General features: G+C 43.5%; 1 protein-coding gene across 1 annotated transcript in view; it reads left to right on the top strand.

Moving 5' to 3' along the window:
- The first annotated feature begins 7,788 nt into the window (after positions 1–7,788).
- The window catches only part of axin2 (axin 2 (conductin, axil)), a 22,048-nt gene continuing 11,762 nt past the window's right edge, over positions 7,789–18,074 (top strand). The window contains exons 1-5 of the mRNA XM_070448624.1: positions 7,789–8,306; positions 9,265–10,195; positions 13,280–13,416; positions 13,615–13,829; positions 17,092–17,162. Of these exons, the coding sequence (XP_070304725.1) occupies positions 9,372–10,195; positions 13,280–13,416; positions 13,615–13,829; positions 17,092–17,162 (1,247 nt within the window). The 5' untranslated portion in view covers positions 7,789–8,306; positions 9,265–9,371. The remainder of the gene's footprint in view (positions 8,307–9,264; positions 10,196–13,279; positions 13,417–13,614; positions 13,830–17,091; positions 17,163–18,074) is intronic.

Below are 18,074 nucleotides of genomic sequence, written 5' to 3'. Positions count from 1 at the left end.
TTAGTCAATGAGGTGTACTTGTGGATGTATTTCAAGGCCAACCTTCAAACTCATTGCTTCTTTGCTTGACATCATGGTAAAATCAAAAGAAATCAGCCAAGACCTCAGAAAATTTATTATAGACCTCCACAAGTCTGGTTCATTCTGGGAGCAATTTCCAAACGCCTGAAGGTACCACTTCATCTGTACAAAGAATAGTACACAAGTATAAACACCATGGACCACGCAGCCGTCATACCGCTCAGGAAGGGGACGCATTCTGTCTCCGAGGATGAATGTACTTTGGTGCGAAAAATGCGAATCAATCCCAGAACAACAGCAAAGGACCTTGTGAAGATGCTGGAGGAAACGGGTAGAAAAGTATCTATATCCACAGTACAACAACCTATATTGACATAACCTGAAAGGCCGCCGCAGCAAGGAAGAAGCCACTGCTCCAAAACCGCCAAAAAAGCCAGACTACGGTTTGCAACTGCACATGGGGACAAATATTGTACTTTTTGGAGAAATGTCCTCTGGTCTGATGAAACAAAAATAGAACTTTGGCCATAATGACCATTGTTATGTTTGGAGGAAAAAGGGGGAGGCTTGCAAGCCGAAGAACACCATCCCAACCATGAAGCACGGGGTGGCAGCATCATGTTGTGGGGTGCTTTGCTGCAGGAGGGACTGGTGCACTTCAAATGATGTGATATATAAGCAACATCTCCAAACATCCACTCAGCGACAGTAAAACAAACAACGTTGCGACCAAAAGACTGATGTCAATTAGCCTATCAGAAGCTTCTAAAGGCATGACATCATTTTATGGAATTTTCCAAGCTGTTTTAAGAAACAGTCAACTTAGTGTATATAAACTTCTGACCCACTGGAATTGTGATAGAGTGAATTATAAGTGAAATAATCTGTCTGTAAACAATTGTTGGAAAAATTACTTGTGTCATGCACAAAGTAGATGTCCTAACCGACTTGCCAAAACTATAGTTTGTTAACAAGAAATTTGTGAAGTGGTTGAAAACAAGTTTTAATGACTCCAACCTAAGTGTATGTWAACTTCTGACTTCAACTGTATCCTACAGCTTGACTTTTGCCACTTATAACCTTAGAGTATGCCTGAATAGTAAACAGTGGTGGAAAAAGTACTCAATTGTCAATCTTGAGTAAAGTAAAGATACCTTAATAGAAAATAACTCAAGTTAAAGTGAGTCACCCAGTAAAATACTACTTGAGTAAAAGTCTAAAAGTATTTTGTTTTAAATATACTTAAGTATCAAAGTAAATGTAATTGCTAAAATATACTTAAGTATCAAAAGTACAAGTAAAAGTATAAATCATTTCTTATTCCTTATATTAAGTCAACCAGACTGCACAATTCTCTTGTTTTTATTTATTTATGGATAGCCAGGGGCACACTCCAACACTCCAACACTCAGACATAATTTATAAATAAAGCATGTGTGTTTAGTCCGCCAGATCAGTGGCAGTAAAGATGACCATGGGTGTTCTCTTGATAAGTGTGTGAATTGGAGCATTTTCTTGTGCGGCTAAGCATTGAAAATGTAATGAGTACTTTTGGGTGTCAGGGAAAATGTATGGAGTAAAAGTTGTCAAAAATATGAATAGCGAAGTAAAGTACAGATACTCAAAAAAACTACTTAAGTAGTACTTTAAAGTATTTTTACTTAAGTACTTTACACCACTTTCGTTGTTGATGGAAAATTAGACCAAGGTGCAGCGTGGTAAGCGTACTCATTTTATTTGATGAACAACAAAAAAAAACATAAACTACAACCGAACGTGAAGCTACACGCAGTGCCAGTGATGCAGTGGCAGTGCAGTGCAGTGCAGTGCAGTGCAGTGCAGTGCAGTGCAGAACGCAACTACACACAAAGAAGATCCCACAAACTAAAGGTGGAAAAAAGTCTGCCTAAGTATGATCCCCAATCAGAGACAATGATAGACAGCTGCCTCTGATTGGGAACCATACCCGGCCAACAAAGAAATAGAAAAACTAGAATGCCCACCCAAATCWYACCCTGACCTAACCAAATAGAGAAATAAAAAGGCTCTCTAAGGTCAGGGCATGACAAGTAAACCTCTGTTGGTTTTAAGCTATTGTTTTCCATACAGACAGTATGAGCTCTTTCTGTAGGCCTAAGTACTAATTTCCTATTTCACGTACCACCTGTATTTTCACCGGTGAATAAATAACTTTCCCTTAGTTGTTTAATTCAACTCCTAATTAGAGGCATTATTTCCAGTCTGTGGTGGTGCAGCAGTTGCCTTTAATTTGACTCCGTAGCACGAGGCCTCAATTAGCCCCTGGGTCACTCCGTTTTATTGGGGCTTAATAGCAAGACGGTGGTGGTCTCATCCTGTATTGTGCTTTTAAAGCATTGGTGTCTTCCTGTGAAATGGTTAGGGCCCCTACAAAGGGGTCAGGGTAGGGTCAACATAAAAAAAAAGGGCCACTGCCCCTTTCACAGAACCCTCCTTGGCTGCCACAGCTAGATAGTAGTGTGGGGCTGTGGGCACTGAGTGGTCAACAGCTGCGGTCACATGGTCCTACAATGCAGTATGTCTAGTCACATTTCTGTTTAATCATTCCAATATTTTGGTTCACATGTGCTTAAGTAATAAACTGATATTTTTGAAACAATGCCCCCATTGAGAAGTATTGAGAGAAGAAACAGACTAAAGAATGATACTCACAAAATGTGCTTGAGCATCTTGGTTTTTCAGTTCTAGCAAGTTCTGTCTATAGTGCCAACTACAGTCAGGTCCATCATTATTGGCACCCTTCATAAAAATGAATAAATAAATAAATAATACAAATACTGAGCTATACTGCATTTCGCTACAGCCGTAATAACATCTGCTAAATATGTGTATGTGACCAATAAAATTTGATTTGATATTGTATGCAAAAAACAATGGGAAAATCATATTATTTGATACTAATACAATTACTCAGAGAAATAGATTTTGTTTAACAAGTAATAAAAGAGCATCTAAAAAGATACAGTGCATTCGGAAAGTATTCAGACCCCTTGACTTTTTCCACATTTTGTTACGGTACAGCCTTGTTATTAAATTGATCAAATACATTTTTTCCCTCATCAATCTACACACAATACCCCATAATGACAAATTGAAAAAAATCTTTTTTAGACATTTTTGCAAATGTATTAAAATAAAAAACAGAAATACCTTATTTACATAAGTATTCAGACCCTTTGCTATGAGACTCGAAATTCATCTCAGGTGCATCCTGTTTCCATTGATCATCCTTGAGATGTTTCTACAACTTGATTGAAGTCCACCTGTGGGAAATTCAATTGATTGGACATCATTTGGAAAGGCACACACCTCTCTCTATAATGTCTCTATAATGAGCAAAAACCAAGCAATGAGGTCGAAGGAATTGTCCGTAGAGCTTCGAGACATGATTGTGTCGAGGCAGAGATCTGGTAAAGGGTACCAAAACATGTCTGCAGCATTGAAGGTCCCCAAGAATAGTGGCCTCCATCATTCTTAAATGGAAGAAGTTGGTAACCAYCAAGACTCATCCTAGAGCTGGTCGCCAAAACAAACTGAGCAATCAAGGGAGAAGGGCCTTGGTYAGGGAGGTGACCAAGAGTCCTATAGACACTCTGTCAGAGCTTCAGAGTTCCGCTKTGGAGATGGGAGAACCTTCCAGAAGGACAACTATTTCTGCAGCACTCCACCAATCAGACCTTTGTGGTAGAGYGGCCAGCCGGAAGCCACTCCTCAGTAAAAGGCACATGACAACCCACAAGGAGTTTTCCAAAAGGAACCTAAAGGACTCTCAGACCATGAGAAACAAGATTCTCTGGTCTGATGAAACCAAGATTGAACTCCTTGGCCTGAATGCCAAGCGTCACATCTGGAGGAAACCTGGCACCATCCCTACGGTGAAGCATGGTGGGGGCAGCATCATGCTGTGGGGATGTTTTTCAGCAGCAGGGACTGGGAGACTAGTCAGGATTGAGGGAAAGATGAATGGAGCAAAGTACAGAGAGATCCTTGATGAAAACCTGCTCCAGAGCGCTCAGGACCTCAGACTGGCGCAAAAGTTCACCTTCCAACAAGACAATGACCCTAACCACACAGCCAAGACAACGCAAGAGTGGCTTCTGGTCAAGTCTCTGAATGTCCTTGAGTGGCCAAGCCAGAGCCCGGACTTGAACCTGATCGAACATCTTTGGAGAGACCTGGACATAGCTGTGCAGTACGCTCCCCATCCAACTTGACAGAGTTTGATAGGATCTGCAGCAAAGAATGGGAGTAACTCCCCAAATACAGGTGTGCCAAGCTTGTAGTGTCATACCCAAGAAGACTCAAGGCTGTAATCGCTGCAAAAAGTGCTTCAACAAAGTACTGAGTAAAGGGTCTGAATACTTATGTAAATGTCATATTTCAGTCATTATGGGGTATTGTGTGTAGATTGATGAGGGGGGGAAAACTAGTTAGTCCATTTTTGAATAAGGCAGTAACGTAACAAAATGTTGAAAAAGTCAAAGGGTCTGAATACTTTTCGAATTCACTGTAGGTTTCAAAATGATTGGCACCCCTGTCTCAATCCTCCAGCACCSTTCCCTTGTGAGGATAATGACGTTTATCCTTTTTCTAAAATGTTTTATGAGATTATAGAACAAATTGGGAGGGATCTTAGACCATTCCTTGATACATCATCTTTCCAGATCCTTGGTATCCTTCATCTGAGTTTATGGACTGCCCTCTTCATTTAAAACCACAGGTTTTCAATGGGGTTCAAATCCAGAGACTGAGATGGCCATTGCAAAATGTTGATATTGTGGTCAATTAACCATTTCTTTGTGGATTTTGTGTGATGTACTAAAATGTCCTGGTACTTGTAAAGTTCATGATGCTGTTGAACTTAGTAAGAGCACCAAGACCAGTGGAAGTAAAATAACCCCATAACATCAAAGATCCACCACCATATTTTACAGTAGGTATGAGGTACAGTATCAGCATTTGCTTCCATGTTTCTAAGCCAAACCCACTGGTATGTGTGGCATCATACCTACTGTAAAATATGGTAGTGGATATTTGATGCTATGGGTTTATTTGGCTTCCACTGACCCCGGGGCCATTGTTAAGGTCAACGACATCATGAACTTTACAAAATMTTTTTCTCTGTGCAATTGTACAAAATAATATCATTTTCCCAGAAAATGTACAGTAGCATACAATATAGCTCAGTATTTGCATTATTTATTTTATAGTCTTTTTTGCTCATTTTTATATGTATATGCAGTAGAAACACAGTCAATCATCTTAAAATACATTTCATTACAACTTGGGGACATTTTCTCCATATCAGCACAAAATTCAACAGCAATCTCTATTCAGAGAGGCATATTTGTCCAGTTGGTCTCTTAGAAGTGATATGTAGGGTATATCATTTAATTTGACTGAAGTTAAGCATCTTATCCTACAAGTCAAGTATCCCACTTAAAGAATATAGTCCTCTTCAGAAAAACCCTCTCTATCTCAATCATCCTTTCATTACTGCCGTTGGAGTAGCCACTGGCCGATAACGATGCGGCTTACATATTGCAAATATCACATTGACTTAAATTTAGACTCACAGATCACTGAGTTGGTGCTTTTAACTTCACAGTGTCTGCCAATGACCTAATTTTGCGTTCCATCACCCAGACAATACTGTAGGCACTTCCCATTTAGAAGTGTTGGAAACCATTGTGTGTTTTGGGCCTGGATTGTTTTACAGAGCTCTCTCCCGCATAAACAACGGCAGTAAATGACCACCTATAACATTCATCCAGACCAAGCAATGTGGCTATTGTTGTTGGGGTTTGAGGAAATATGATAGGCAAAACACTTTCTGGTCATTCCTGGACAATATTTCTGTCATTTTATTCATTTAGGAAACCCATTTAGAGGACCCTGATTGGCTCAGGAGCACCCCTAGAGGCTAAAGTTCCATACAGCTTCTTTAACACAGTGGCTGTACTGTCGTTKCAAGTGCACAGAGCTAAAGGTTTAGTATCAACGGTGGAAAATGGTATGGAGGGCCTGAAAGGTTAAACGCTTCAATTCAAAATGTCCATATACGAAATGAAATTCTGCTGCAGATGACAAATTTCTACGGAAATGCTTGGACATTATATTCTGACTCAACATAGAAAAAGTGACCCTCATCTACAGTGCTTTAGCCTCAARYATCTGTGTGGGGTATGGAACTAAATACATTTTAGAATGTCTATACATTCCTGTGTATAGGAGTGACTGGACTAAGTTGAGATGTGATTGTGATAGGAGAAGTAGGGGTTATAGATATTTATATTGGGACCTGACATGGCCAGCTGTCACCATGTATGCCAATTAGGCATACTGTTCAGAACCTATAGAATGCATGATTGTACAGACTAATGAGCGTCAATGGGAGAGTTATATTTTAAAGTAATAGTATGTTAGTTCTCCTCTCCTGTGTCATGATTCAAGTGTTGTGTGTCTGAATTCTCTTATATAATTATATTTTTTCCTTTAAAGTTGATTTTCAACATCAAAGGGACAATATAGTCTTTGAAGTACCCTGGGATAGGATCACTGTCTAACCCTTCCTTTAAGATGCCTTCACAATGACATTAGTGAAAGTCATCCGAATTAAAAACCCAGGAAACATGTCTTGTCTATCTTCCATAGCCAATTTCAGCTAATGTCATAGTAGGCTATGGATTCTCCGTGTGTGGGAATTTACATGTATGTTATGGTGGTTCCTAAATAGGTAGGCTAATACAAAAAATTTGTTGAATTATTTGTCAGTATCATCCCAGTGTCTCAATGAAAATATTGAAATATATTGCTAGATAACTACCTCATGTGATTATTTGATATATTATGATTATTATTTGACGTAATGTGTAATATGATATATTATATCCCTTTGGTGTTTTAATGGCATTTTTTTTTAAATGCATTTGTTTATGAGAAATCCAAGTGAAGTGTAGCCAACTTTGTTTACATAAACTGTTTACAGGAATTTACATGAATTTTGTATTATTGTCTACCATGCAGAAACCAGGAGGTTAAAATACCAAATATTTAGGAAAGGAGGTATGTCTCTTTAAAGTGTATGTAGCAACAGAAGGATTGCAGGGATAATGCTATTGGGGCGGTAGATCACTTACTTCAGACGTTCCAAAGCCTCGGAGTTGGCTCGAGATTGCCAGTCTTTGATAAGGTCCTTACAACCTAGTAAAAACGTTGTCGTTCCAGAAAACCCCCTGACAGCTTTCTAAGTACGGCCGACTATTGTTCAACAGTGTGTTTTGGGATCTATATATTGGCTGAAGCGTGTGGCGATGTAATTCAGTGAATTKTATTTGCTTCTATGTTTTTTGATATCGGAAATATGTTTAGATGTTTTTATGTATCTTCCGGGACCAGGCCGGCGGTTCTTTACTTTGATGTCCACTGTTAAACCCTCAGCCCGTTCGTTTTGAAATAGCCTAGAGGAGATCTGCAGCTTGCTATGACTACTTGAAACAGTACCTGGGGAAGGGGAAACGAGCTTTCTTTTCGGGGTTACATTTTATATTCCTCTTCTTTCTGAGATAAACATCAGAGCGGAGTAGACTAACACCAGCTTTCTGATAGTGTTATTGTAATACTTTTTGGGTTGTTACTTTTTTTCTGCGTGAACCGTTTCTGATCATACGGGAAAGGACTCGTGTGCATCGATGGTAAGTTGCAAGAATGCAGTTCTGCAACCTTAACCAAGGCCCCCTCTCTTGGTCGCTTTGATGTGTTGCTGCAATGCTTTGAAGTTGAGAAATGTATGCCACACTTGTTGTTTGTGGGCGAGAAAAGACCGTAGAATGGATAAGTAAGGCAACTCTGAGATCGAGGATCAATGTTTTCGTGATTGTGAAGGCTGTAGAAGAGACTAATATTGGTTGCTGTAGTTTATCATAGGTCTGAAAGAAGGGGAAAAGTGGGATGTATTCGGCAAGGTCCCCCTCTCCCGCCTCCTCGAAATGTCGACACCCCCTCTGATCTACATAGAAGCAGTGCCTGCGTACTTTGGGGTCAGTTGTTGAATGGGACAGGGTACATTAGACTATCCCTATTGCATCAAGGACACATGTGGCTAAGTAAATCTAGTCCACAGTCGGATTACCATCACTTCCATCGGACTTTTTGTTGGATATATACCACTAAAGAGGACGGAGCATAAGCAAATGGGAATAGCTTTTTCTTCACTTTCTGCTGGATTCGGGTTTMGTTTTACAATGGTATGTGATGTAGCCTACCCCATGTTATATACACTTCGCGAGCTGTTTTCTTTTCACGATGTTATTTATGAGTAGTTGGGACACATCGATTGTTTMTGCAAATCTTGTAAACAGACTAAGTGCTAGTAGAAATGATACAATGTACGTTGTTTTGATTGCGCAAAATAGTTTCGCGGCGCGTGGGCTTAGGGCACATTTGGCACAATAATGACAGTTTTACTTGTGACATTCTTGAAGATGACGTAAAGTGCTTCTTTAAAAAACGAATAAGAATATATCTTGTCTAGTAGCCTAGTAATATTGTATTGTGCAGGGTAATCATATCGCGTTGCTCAGACACGTTGCCTAGTGTTCGCTGCCATAATTATGTGTTGTAGCCTACATATGAGCTGATGTAGTTGGCTAACTGCAAATGATTTAAGGAATTATAGGCTACTGTTGATCGTGATCATTGTACGGGGCTCTTGTCCTCCCCATTATAGGAACCTTAGTCCATTGTGGCGCATAGGATGTGTTTTCACTGTCTTGGATGGCTGGCTGTGTGATATGCAACACTGGATGTATGAGGACAAGTGGTTCGTGGGAACGCAATCCCTATGCATAATGCAGATAACAGTATCGGAAGCACATTTAGACTGATAATTCATTTGAAATGAAAGCTGTTTCAGGTGATCGCTTTGATATGCGTAAAATATATTTTAGGTGCGTACTTGGTGAGGAATGTTGGCGATGTGAAAGGATTGTTCTTGTCAACGGTCGTTTGATGTGACAAATCGATGCAGACTGTAAATATAGGTTGCTAAACCCCCATTTAGATTATAAATAGATTGATGAGACTAAACCTTTCATTTTTCTTTCTCTGCAAACCGGCGGGGATCTGAAAGGGACTGTTTACTTCATGTCTCCCTTTGAAGTTAGCTGGATCTGGCTTTGATTAGATCAATACTTTCTGTTTCAGAGTGAAAAGGAGCCGAGAAACTCCCCCGCGGATTTCAGAGAGTGAGGAGGATTACAGTGGAGCTCATAGCAGGCACAACGGCACACACGGCAACCGGAGCTGGAGCCATGAGCAGAGCGCTTACGGWCCATATCAGCAGTAGCTTCCGAGAAGATGCTCCCCGTCCMCCGGTGCCGGGGGAGGAGGGAGAGGCGTCATGCCATACTCCCTGCAAACATGCCAAAATGAGAGCCCAAAACAAGGCTAAAGCTGTCACCGTCGCGTCTCCCGGCTCCACGCCGAGGAGGAACGAGGATGGACTCGGGGAACCTGAGGGKAGCGCGTCGCCGGATTCACCCCTCGCCCGGTGGACCAAGTCGTTGCATTTTCTCCTGGGTGACCAAGACGGTGCTCACCTGTTCAGGACCTTTCTTGAGCGCGAGAAATGCGTGGACACTTTGGACTTTTGGTTCGCCTGCAAYGGGTTTAGGCAAATGGACCTCAATGATACCAAAACGCTACGAGTTGCCAAAGCTATTTTCAAGCGGTACATTGAAAACAACAGCATTGTTGCCAAGCAGTTGAAACCTGCCACTAAAACCTACATAAGGGATAGTATTAAGAAGCAACARATAGACTCTGCGATGTTTGACCAAGCACAAACGGAAATTCAGTCAACCATGGAGGAGAATGCGTACCAGATGTTCTTAACTTCCGACATATACCTTGAATATGTGCACACGGGGTGCGAGAACACGGCTTATGCCAACCATAGCGGTCTCGGGAGCCTCAARTTGATGTGCGGATTTCTGCCACCTCTCATTGAGGAAGAGGAGTGGAGTTGTGACTTGAAGGAGAAAACGTTAGCCTCTGTGGTTGGACTATCTGCTAATGCGCTACGGGCCACTGCTTCCATTCGGACTGCGGCGGAAGTGCTGGAGAATGGGTACCGGTAAGAGAATGCCTTAATTGAATTGATTGTTTACTGTCTATCGAGTCATTTAATTGTTTGTTTTTATTTTGACTGTTTATCAATATGCTTATGTYGAATAGAGATCCTAAGGTTACTTAAGTGTATAGTATTAGTGAATTAATTAGTTATTGGGCATGTTGTCTGGTAGATAATAGCATATAACTTGCATATAATTCAGTTATTAACGTGCTGTAAAGAGCAGATATGCATTTGAACTAGTTATTGCCCAGCTATGGTAATACAACGTATTTCCCTTAAATTCCATTATGAGATAAAAGATGCTCGATGGACAGAAAAAAATATCAAAGTTTGAAAAATGTCTGTTTGTCCTCTCTGCCCTGCAGTTAGTCAGGGGAGGGACATCAACGGACCTGGTCTTTCCTGTAAAGTAAATGGTGTATTGCAGTCAGCCCTTTGTTGGCGTGCTCAAGTTTCCTGTGCTTTGTAATCGCTCCTCCAGTAGTTAGAGGCATGAATTCAGACACTAAGCCTGCCTGGCTGGCTGTTGCAGCTAGTACATGAAACGAGTGATTCCGTTGTGAAGTTCTGCAATATTTCTACATTTCTCAGCCTATTATTACAGACTACAATGTAACACAGGCACACACACAGAGAGAAAGAAAGAGAGAGAGAGAGAGAGTGAGTAATGCCCAGAAGAGATATTGGCCTCTTGGTCCCGAGATCAAAGACAGTGTTTCTGGAAAGCATTTTGGGTTCGTTTCTTTTAAGATCTCTCGTCCCACACGTTGTCCGACAGCTGCAAACTCTTCACGTCAGGAGCACTGTGAAAGTGTGGCTTCCATGCACGAGTGTGCATCAAAGAGAGCCATTCCAAAGTTTGTCCGCCGAACTGTTCCCCTAGTTTGTCCGTACAATAAAAACAACATCTGGATACAATTATATCAGATTGGTTAGAGAGTGTCCTGTTCCTTTCCGTGTCCATAGGAGAGAAGGAAAAAAGTGATTTGAAAAAGGGGGAACTTTTCAAGGAAACACATTTGTCCTCTTGAGCGAACCAGTAATGTTGCGAAGAGGAGAAAAGTGTATGATAGTTTCGTGACAAGTTTTAAATGACTCGTATTTCCTCTAATTCATATTCAACTTTCATGCTAAAATAGTGTGCCAGGTCATTTGACCAGAGTTTTGCAGTGGGTTATGGGTTGACTGTCAGGGATATTAGTTCCTATAGCTATCAGGCTTGGGGACAGTGTTGCTGTGGCAGATAGGATGTTCAGAAGGGGCCATGTTGAGTTGGGAACTGAAGGGGGACTCGGGGGTTGTTGACACGAGGGCACCTCCTCAGCTTCCTGGTGTGATCCGCACATTCTTGTGTTTCACTGAAGAAAAGGGATAGCCCCCACCCTTCCTTCTCCTCTCTTCCCCACCTTTTCCCTCTCATCTCTTCTTTCCCCTGCCCCTCACCAACTGTTTAGGTCAACACATTTCCATCTGAAACATGTGGAACTCATTTCGCTACTGCACCCAGATGACATTTTTCCCTTCAGAAGCGTAGCCACTCTCCTCCGAAACAACGTGAAAAAAACCCCATAGCCGGCGCAATGTCAAACCCCCGTTCTCCCTTTCCGCTTGTGATGTTTTTTCCTCGTCCTTTCTACCCACTGCTTTTATCTCGTCTTTTAGAGAAATCCCTCTGACAGAGCCTAAGCATGTGCTTTGGAGGGAGACCGAAACGGGGGAATCGTGAAAGAAAGAAAAAACGAGGGGAGGGGAACCGAGAGCCCAGCTGCGCTAAATACCTGACTCTTTGCGCAAACCTCCAAAGGTCAGGTTTGAGCTGGGGCCTACGGCTTTAGTCATCCTCCCGGCAGTAGGCATTCTCATAAATAAAGAGGCCCTCCTTCCCCCTTCCCTCTCTCTCTCTCTCTTTCTTTTGCGCTCTCTCTCCCCCTCAAGCTCAAGTTCTCCCCTCCTTCCTCCCGGGTCCACCCCCTTCACTAGTGGAACAGGAATGCAACACAGCAGGAGAGAGGGGGGGAGAGAGAGAGAGACTTTAGAAGGATGGGAGGGGGGCTCGGTTGTAGGAGAAGAAGGAGGGGGTGTACAGAGGGGCCTGGATTTAAGGAGAGAAGACATGAGAGAGAGCAGAGCGAGAGGGAGGAAGGGGAGGGGGAGAAAAACACTTCAAGAAAAGASTACACTGCTTCAGAGAGTGGAAATGTGCGGGAGTAGGGGCCTTGCCCAAACAAAAGGGTAGAGAGATAGCAGGAGAGCGAGGGGAAGTGGCTCTGTTGTCCATTCACATACAGCTGAGCTGCTCACTTCNGTTACTCATTCCTGAACCCCAGGATAGGGTCAGGAGGGACTCCCACTGCCCAGATTAGGGCACCTCCAAAATCAACCCCGTCCCCCACCATCTCCCCCCCAACCTTCCTCCCTCACCCCTCCAACCCCAACGGCCCCCCCTATTTCCCTCTACTCCCCTCTCTCCTTCTCCCTCCTCCTGCACTCTGAGCCAATAGCAGGGGAACGGTGAGGGTTTGGCGTGCAAGGGAGTGAGAAAATAAAGTGCACGGCGGATAAAAGGTACACATCTAGATGTGTATAAGAGACAGGTGGAAAAGTGCGGGAGTAGGGGCCTTGCCCAAACAAAAGGGTAGAGAGATAGCAGGAGAGCGAGGGGAAGTGGCTCTGTTGTCCATTCACATACAGCTGAGCTGCTCACTTCCCTCCCCACCTCCCCGCCTGCATGACGGGGAGTGGACATGAAAGGGAGAGAGAAAATAAAGGGAAAAACAGCTCCTCAGAGAGTGTTGTCACATTCCCGAGGCCCCAAAGTCTTGCGAAAGTGACTAATTATTCAAATCTGTAGGAACTCGGACTCGAAACACTTCAAATCAACTTTTACTCCAAAGCAAAGACTCTTACTAAAACATGTACACAAGTTAACACACAAACTTCATTTACATAGCTAATACAGGTTCACCAATAGAAGTCTCTGCATGGCACTGAGGTTTTTACTTGGGTTTCAGTAATGAAATGGTGGAATATGTATTGTAGTGTAAAATGGACTGTATCAAGGACTGTTGCTGTTGTGTTTGGCAGGTCACACAGACGCGGAGACCCGGCCAGTCCCTACTTTGTCAACTCGGGCTATGTGTTTGCCCCCGCCACCAGTGCCAACGACAGCGAGATCTCCAGCGACGCCATGACGGACGACTCCATGTCCATGACCGACAGTAGTGTGTAAGTAGGGTTCTCTCAGCGTTTCCTTCTGGGTTTCTCACCTTTTGACCTGGGTTGGGGGTCACCTCCATGTCAACTCCACGTCCATTCTGAAAACCATTTCACATTCAAAGCTGACTCCAGGCCTGCCTTTCTGAAGCATGTCTGAACCTCTATATATTCTGAAGCTCAAAAAATGACTTTTTCCGGAGAAGATGCTCCCGTCCCCGGTGCCGGGGGAGGAGGGAGAGGCGTCATGCCATACTCCCTCAAACATGCCAAAATGAGAGCCCAAAACAAGGCTAAAGCTGTCACCGTCGCGTCCCCGGCTCCACGCCGAGGAGGACGAGGATGGACTCGGGAACCTGAGGGTAGCGCGTCGCCGGATTCACCCCTCGCCCGGTGGACCAAGTCGTTGCATTTTCTCCTGGTGACCAAGACGGTCCTCACCTGTTCAGCACCTTTCTTGAGCGCGAAGAAATGCGTGGACACTTTGGACTTTTGGTTCGCCTGCAATGGGTTTAGGCAAATGGACCTCAATGATACCAAAACGCTACGAGTTGCCAAAGCTATTTTCAAGCGGTACATTGAAAACAACAGCATTGTGCCAAGCAGTTGAAACCTGCCACTAAAACCTACATAAGGGATAGTATTAGAAGCCAAAATAGACTCTGCGATGTTTGACCAAGCACAAACGGAAATTCAGTCAACCATGGAGGAGAATGCGTACCAGATGTTCTTAACTTCTGACATATACCTTGAATATGTGCACACGGGTGCGAGAACACGGTTTTATGCCAACAATAGCGGTCTCGGGAGCCTCAAATTGATGTGCGGATTTCTCGCCACCTCTCATTGAGGAAGAGGAGTGGAGTTGTGCTTGAAGGAGAAAACGTTAGCCTCTGTGGTTGGACTATCTGCTAATGCGCTACGGGCCACTGCTTCCATTCGACTGCGGCGGAAGTGCTGGAGAATGGGTACAGGTAAGAGAATGCCTTAATTGAATTGATTAGTTTACAGTCTATCGAGTCATTTAATTGATCGTTTTTATATGACTGTTTATCAATATGCTTATGTTGAATAGAGATCCTAAGGTTACTTAAACGTATAGTATTAGTAAATTAATTAGTTCTTGGCCATGTTGTCTGATTAGATAATATCATATCATTTGCATATAATCCAGTTATATCATTCAAAAGAGCAAATATGTATTTGAACGAGTTATTTGCCCAGTCATGTCAATACAACGTTTTCCCTCAAATTCCCATTGAAGATAAAAGCTGCTTGATGGACCGAAAAAAATATGAAAGTGGAAAAATGTAGTGTGTTCCCTCTGCCCTGCATTAGTTAGGGGGTGCAAAACATCAACGGATCTGGTCTTTCCTGTAAAGTAAATGGTGTATTGCAGTCAGCCCTTTGTTGGCTTGCCAAGTTTCCTGTGCTTTGAAATCGCTCCTCCAGCAGTTAGAGGCATGAATTCAGACACCAATCCTGCCTGGCTGTTGCAGCTAGTACATGAAACGAGTGATCATTGTGAAGTTATGCAATATTTCAAAAATGTTCAGCCTATTATTAAGTAGTCCATTATTACAATGTAACACACAGAGGAGAAAGTGAGTAATGCCCAGAAGAGATTGGCCTCTTGGTCCGAGATCAAAGATAGTGTTTCTGGAAAGCATTTTGGGTTTGTTCTTAAGATCTCGTCCAACATATTGTCCAACAGCTGCAAGCTCTTCAAGTCAGGAACATTGTGAAAGTGTGGATTTTATGCACGAGGTTGCATCAAAGAGAGCCATTCCAATGTTTTTCACCGAACTGTTCCCCTAGTATGTCCATACAATAAAACAACATCTGGACATAATTACCACAGAGTGGTTAGAGTATCTTGTTCCTTTCGGTGTCCATAGGAAAGAGGGATTTGAAAAAGGGCAGTTTTCAAGGAAACAATTTGACCTCTTAAACAAAATAGTAACGCTGGAAGAAATGTTTGTTGACGAGAAAAGTGTATGATAGTTTCATGACGAGTTTTAAATTACTAGTATTTTCTCTAATTCATATCGTCTTTCATGCTAAAATAGTGTGCCAGATAATTTGACCAGGTTTTGCATGGGTTATGTCAGGAGTATTAGTTGACTGTCAGGAGAATTAGTTCCTATGGCATGATACTCTACATGCCATAGCTACTAGCAGGCTGGGGACAGTGTTGCTGTGGAAGACAGGATGTTCAGAAGGGGCCATGTTGAGTTGGGAACTGAAGGGGACTCGGGGGTTGTTGACATCGAGGGCTCTCCTCAGCTTCCTGGTGGATCTGCACATTCTTGTGTTTCGCTGAAGGAAAGGGATAGCCTCCACCCCTCCCTCTCATCTCTTCTTTCCCCTGCCCCGCACCAACTGTTTAGGTCAACACATTTCCATCTGAAACATGTGGAACTAATTTCGCAACTGCACTCAGATAAAACTTTTTTTTTAATACTTCAGAAATAGCCACTCTCCTCCGAAATAACGTGAAAAAAAATAGCCATAGCTAAAACATCAGCGTCAGACCCCCGTTCTCCCTTTCGCTTGTGATGTTTTCCCACGTCCTTTCTACCCACTGCTTTTATCTCGTCTTTAGAGAAATCCTCTGACAGAGCCTAAGCTGTGCTCGGAGGGAGACAGGAACAGGGAATAATGAAAGAAAGAAAAAGAGGGCGGGGGGGGGACCGAGAGCCCAGCTGCGCTAAATACCTGACTCTTTGCTGAACCTCCAAAGGTCAGGTTTGAGCTGGGGCCTACGGCTTTAGTCATCCTCCCGGCAGTAGGCACTTCTCATAAAGAAAAGAGGCCCTCCTTCCCCCTTCCCACACGCTCTCTCTCTTTGGCGCTCCCCTCCCCCCCCCCAAGCTCAAGGTTCCCCTCCTTTCTCCTGTCCACCCCTTCACTAGTGGAACAGGAATGCAACACAGCAGGAGAGAGTAAAAGTAGAGGGGGAGAGAGACTTTAGAAGGATGGGAGGGGGGTGGCTGGTTGTAGGAGGAGGAGGGAGTATACAGAGGGGCCTGGATTTAAGGAGAGAAGACATGAGAGAGAGCAGAGCGAGAGGGAGGAAGGGGGGGGGAGAAAACACTTCAAGAAAAGATACACTGCTTCAGAGAGTGGAATGTGCGGGAGTAGGGGCCTTGCCCAAGCAAAAGGTAGAGAGAGATAGCAGGAGAGCGAGGGGAAGTGGTCTGTTGTCCATTCACATACAGCTGAGCTGCTCACTTCCCTCACCACCTCCCCGCCTGCATGACGGGGAGTGGACATGAAAGGAGAGAGAAATAAAAGGGAAAAAACAGCTCCTCAGAGAGTGTTGTCACATTCCCGAGGCCCCAAAGTCTTGCGAAAGGTGACTAATTATTCAAATCTGTAGGAACTCGGACTCGAAACACTTCAAATCAACTTTTAACTCCAAGCAAAGACTCTTACTAAAACATGTACACAAGTTAACACACAAACTTCATTTACATAGCTAATACAGGTTCACCAATAGAAGTCTCTGCATGGCACTGAGGTTTTTACTTGGGTTTCAGTAATGAATGGTGGAATATGTATTGTAGTGTAAAATGGACTGTATCAAGGACTGTTGCTGTTGTGTTTGGCAGGTCACACAGACGCGGAGACCCGGCCAGTCCCTACTTTGTCAACTCGGGCTATGTGTTTGCCCCCGCCAGTGCAACGACAGCGCCGAGATCTCCAGCGACGCCATGACGGACGACTCCATGTCCATGACCGACAGTAGTGTGTAAGTAGGTTCTCTCAGCGTTTCCTTCTGGGTTTCTCACCTTTTGACCTGGGTTGGGGTCACCTCCATGTCACTCCACGTCCATTCTGAAAACCATTTCACATTCAAAGCTGACTCCAGGCCTGCCTTTCTGAAGCATGTCTGAACCTCTATATATTCTGAAGCTCAAAAAATGACTTTTATTGCCATTCAGTGAATACCTCATGGTATTTAATATGAACAATTGGTAATTCAGTTATCTGGAAGCTGTGGGAAAGGAATTTGGTTAAATCTTTCAATTGATCAGTATTATTAATGTATAAGTGCCTTAGTGGGATTCTGTGAAATCATTATGTGGAAAAATCTTTTGATGTCTATTCTGTTACAGGCAGAACTTCTTGATATGGGGGGGGGGGGTTGTGGAGTGTTGCTTCAGTTTTCCTCAAGGTAGAAATGTATCCATCCACCCACCGTTCTGCCACAACAGCCTTGTTTTTTTCATATTATCTAATCGCTTTTTCCTTTGAAGAGTAGAAGGGAAAGAGAGAGGGGGTGGGAGGAGAGAGAGAGAGAGTGAGGGGAAATAGCCATTTGGACCTTAAGACAAACTCATTGAAACATTTTGGCAGCGAATGAAAGGGAGCTTACTCACACGTGGCGCGGCTTCCTGCTCTGCTACTGGCCCTCTCGCTCTCTCTGCTGCTGCAGCGCCACTGCTGCTGCGATCATGTGTCAGCGAGGCTTTCATGGAGGTTACTCATTCCTAACCCCAGGATAGGGTCAGGAGGGACTCCCACTGCCCAGATTAGGCACCTCCAAAATCAACCCCGTCCCCACCATCTCCCCCCAACCTTCCTCCCTCACCCCCTCCAACCCCAACGGCCCCCCTATTTCCCTCTACTCCCTCTCTCCTTCTCCCTCCTCCTGCACTCT

The sequence above is a fragment of the Salvelinus sp. IW2-2015 genome, linkage group LG1 (assembly GCF_002910315.2).
Source record: "Salvelinus sp. IW2-2015 linkage group LG1, ASM291031v2, whole genome shotgun sequence".
NCBI lineage: Eukaryota > Metazoa > Chordata > Actinopteri > Salmoniformes > Salmonidae > Salvelinus > Salvelinus sp. IW2-2015.
This window is presented reverse-complemented; position numbering and strand designations above follow the sequence as displayed.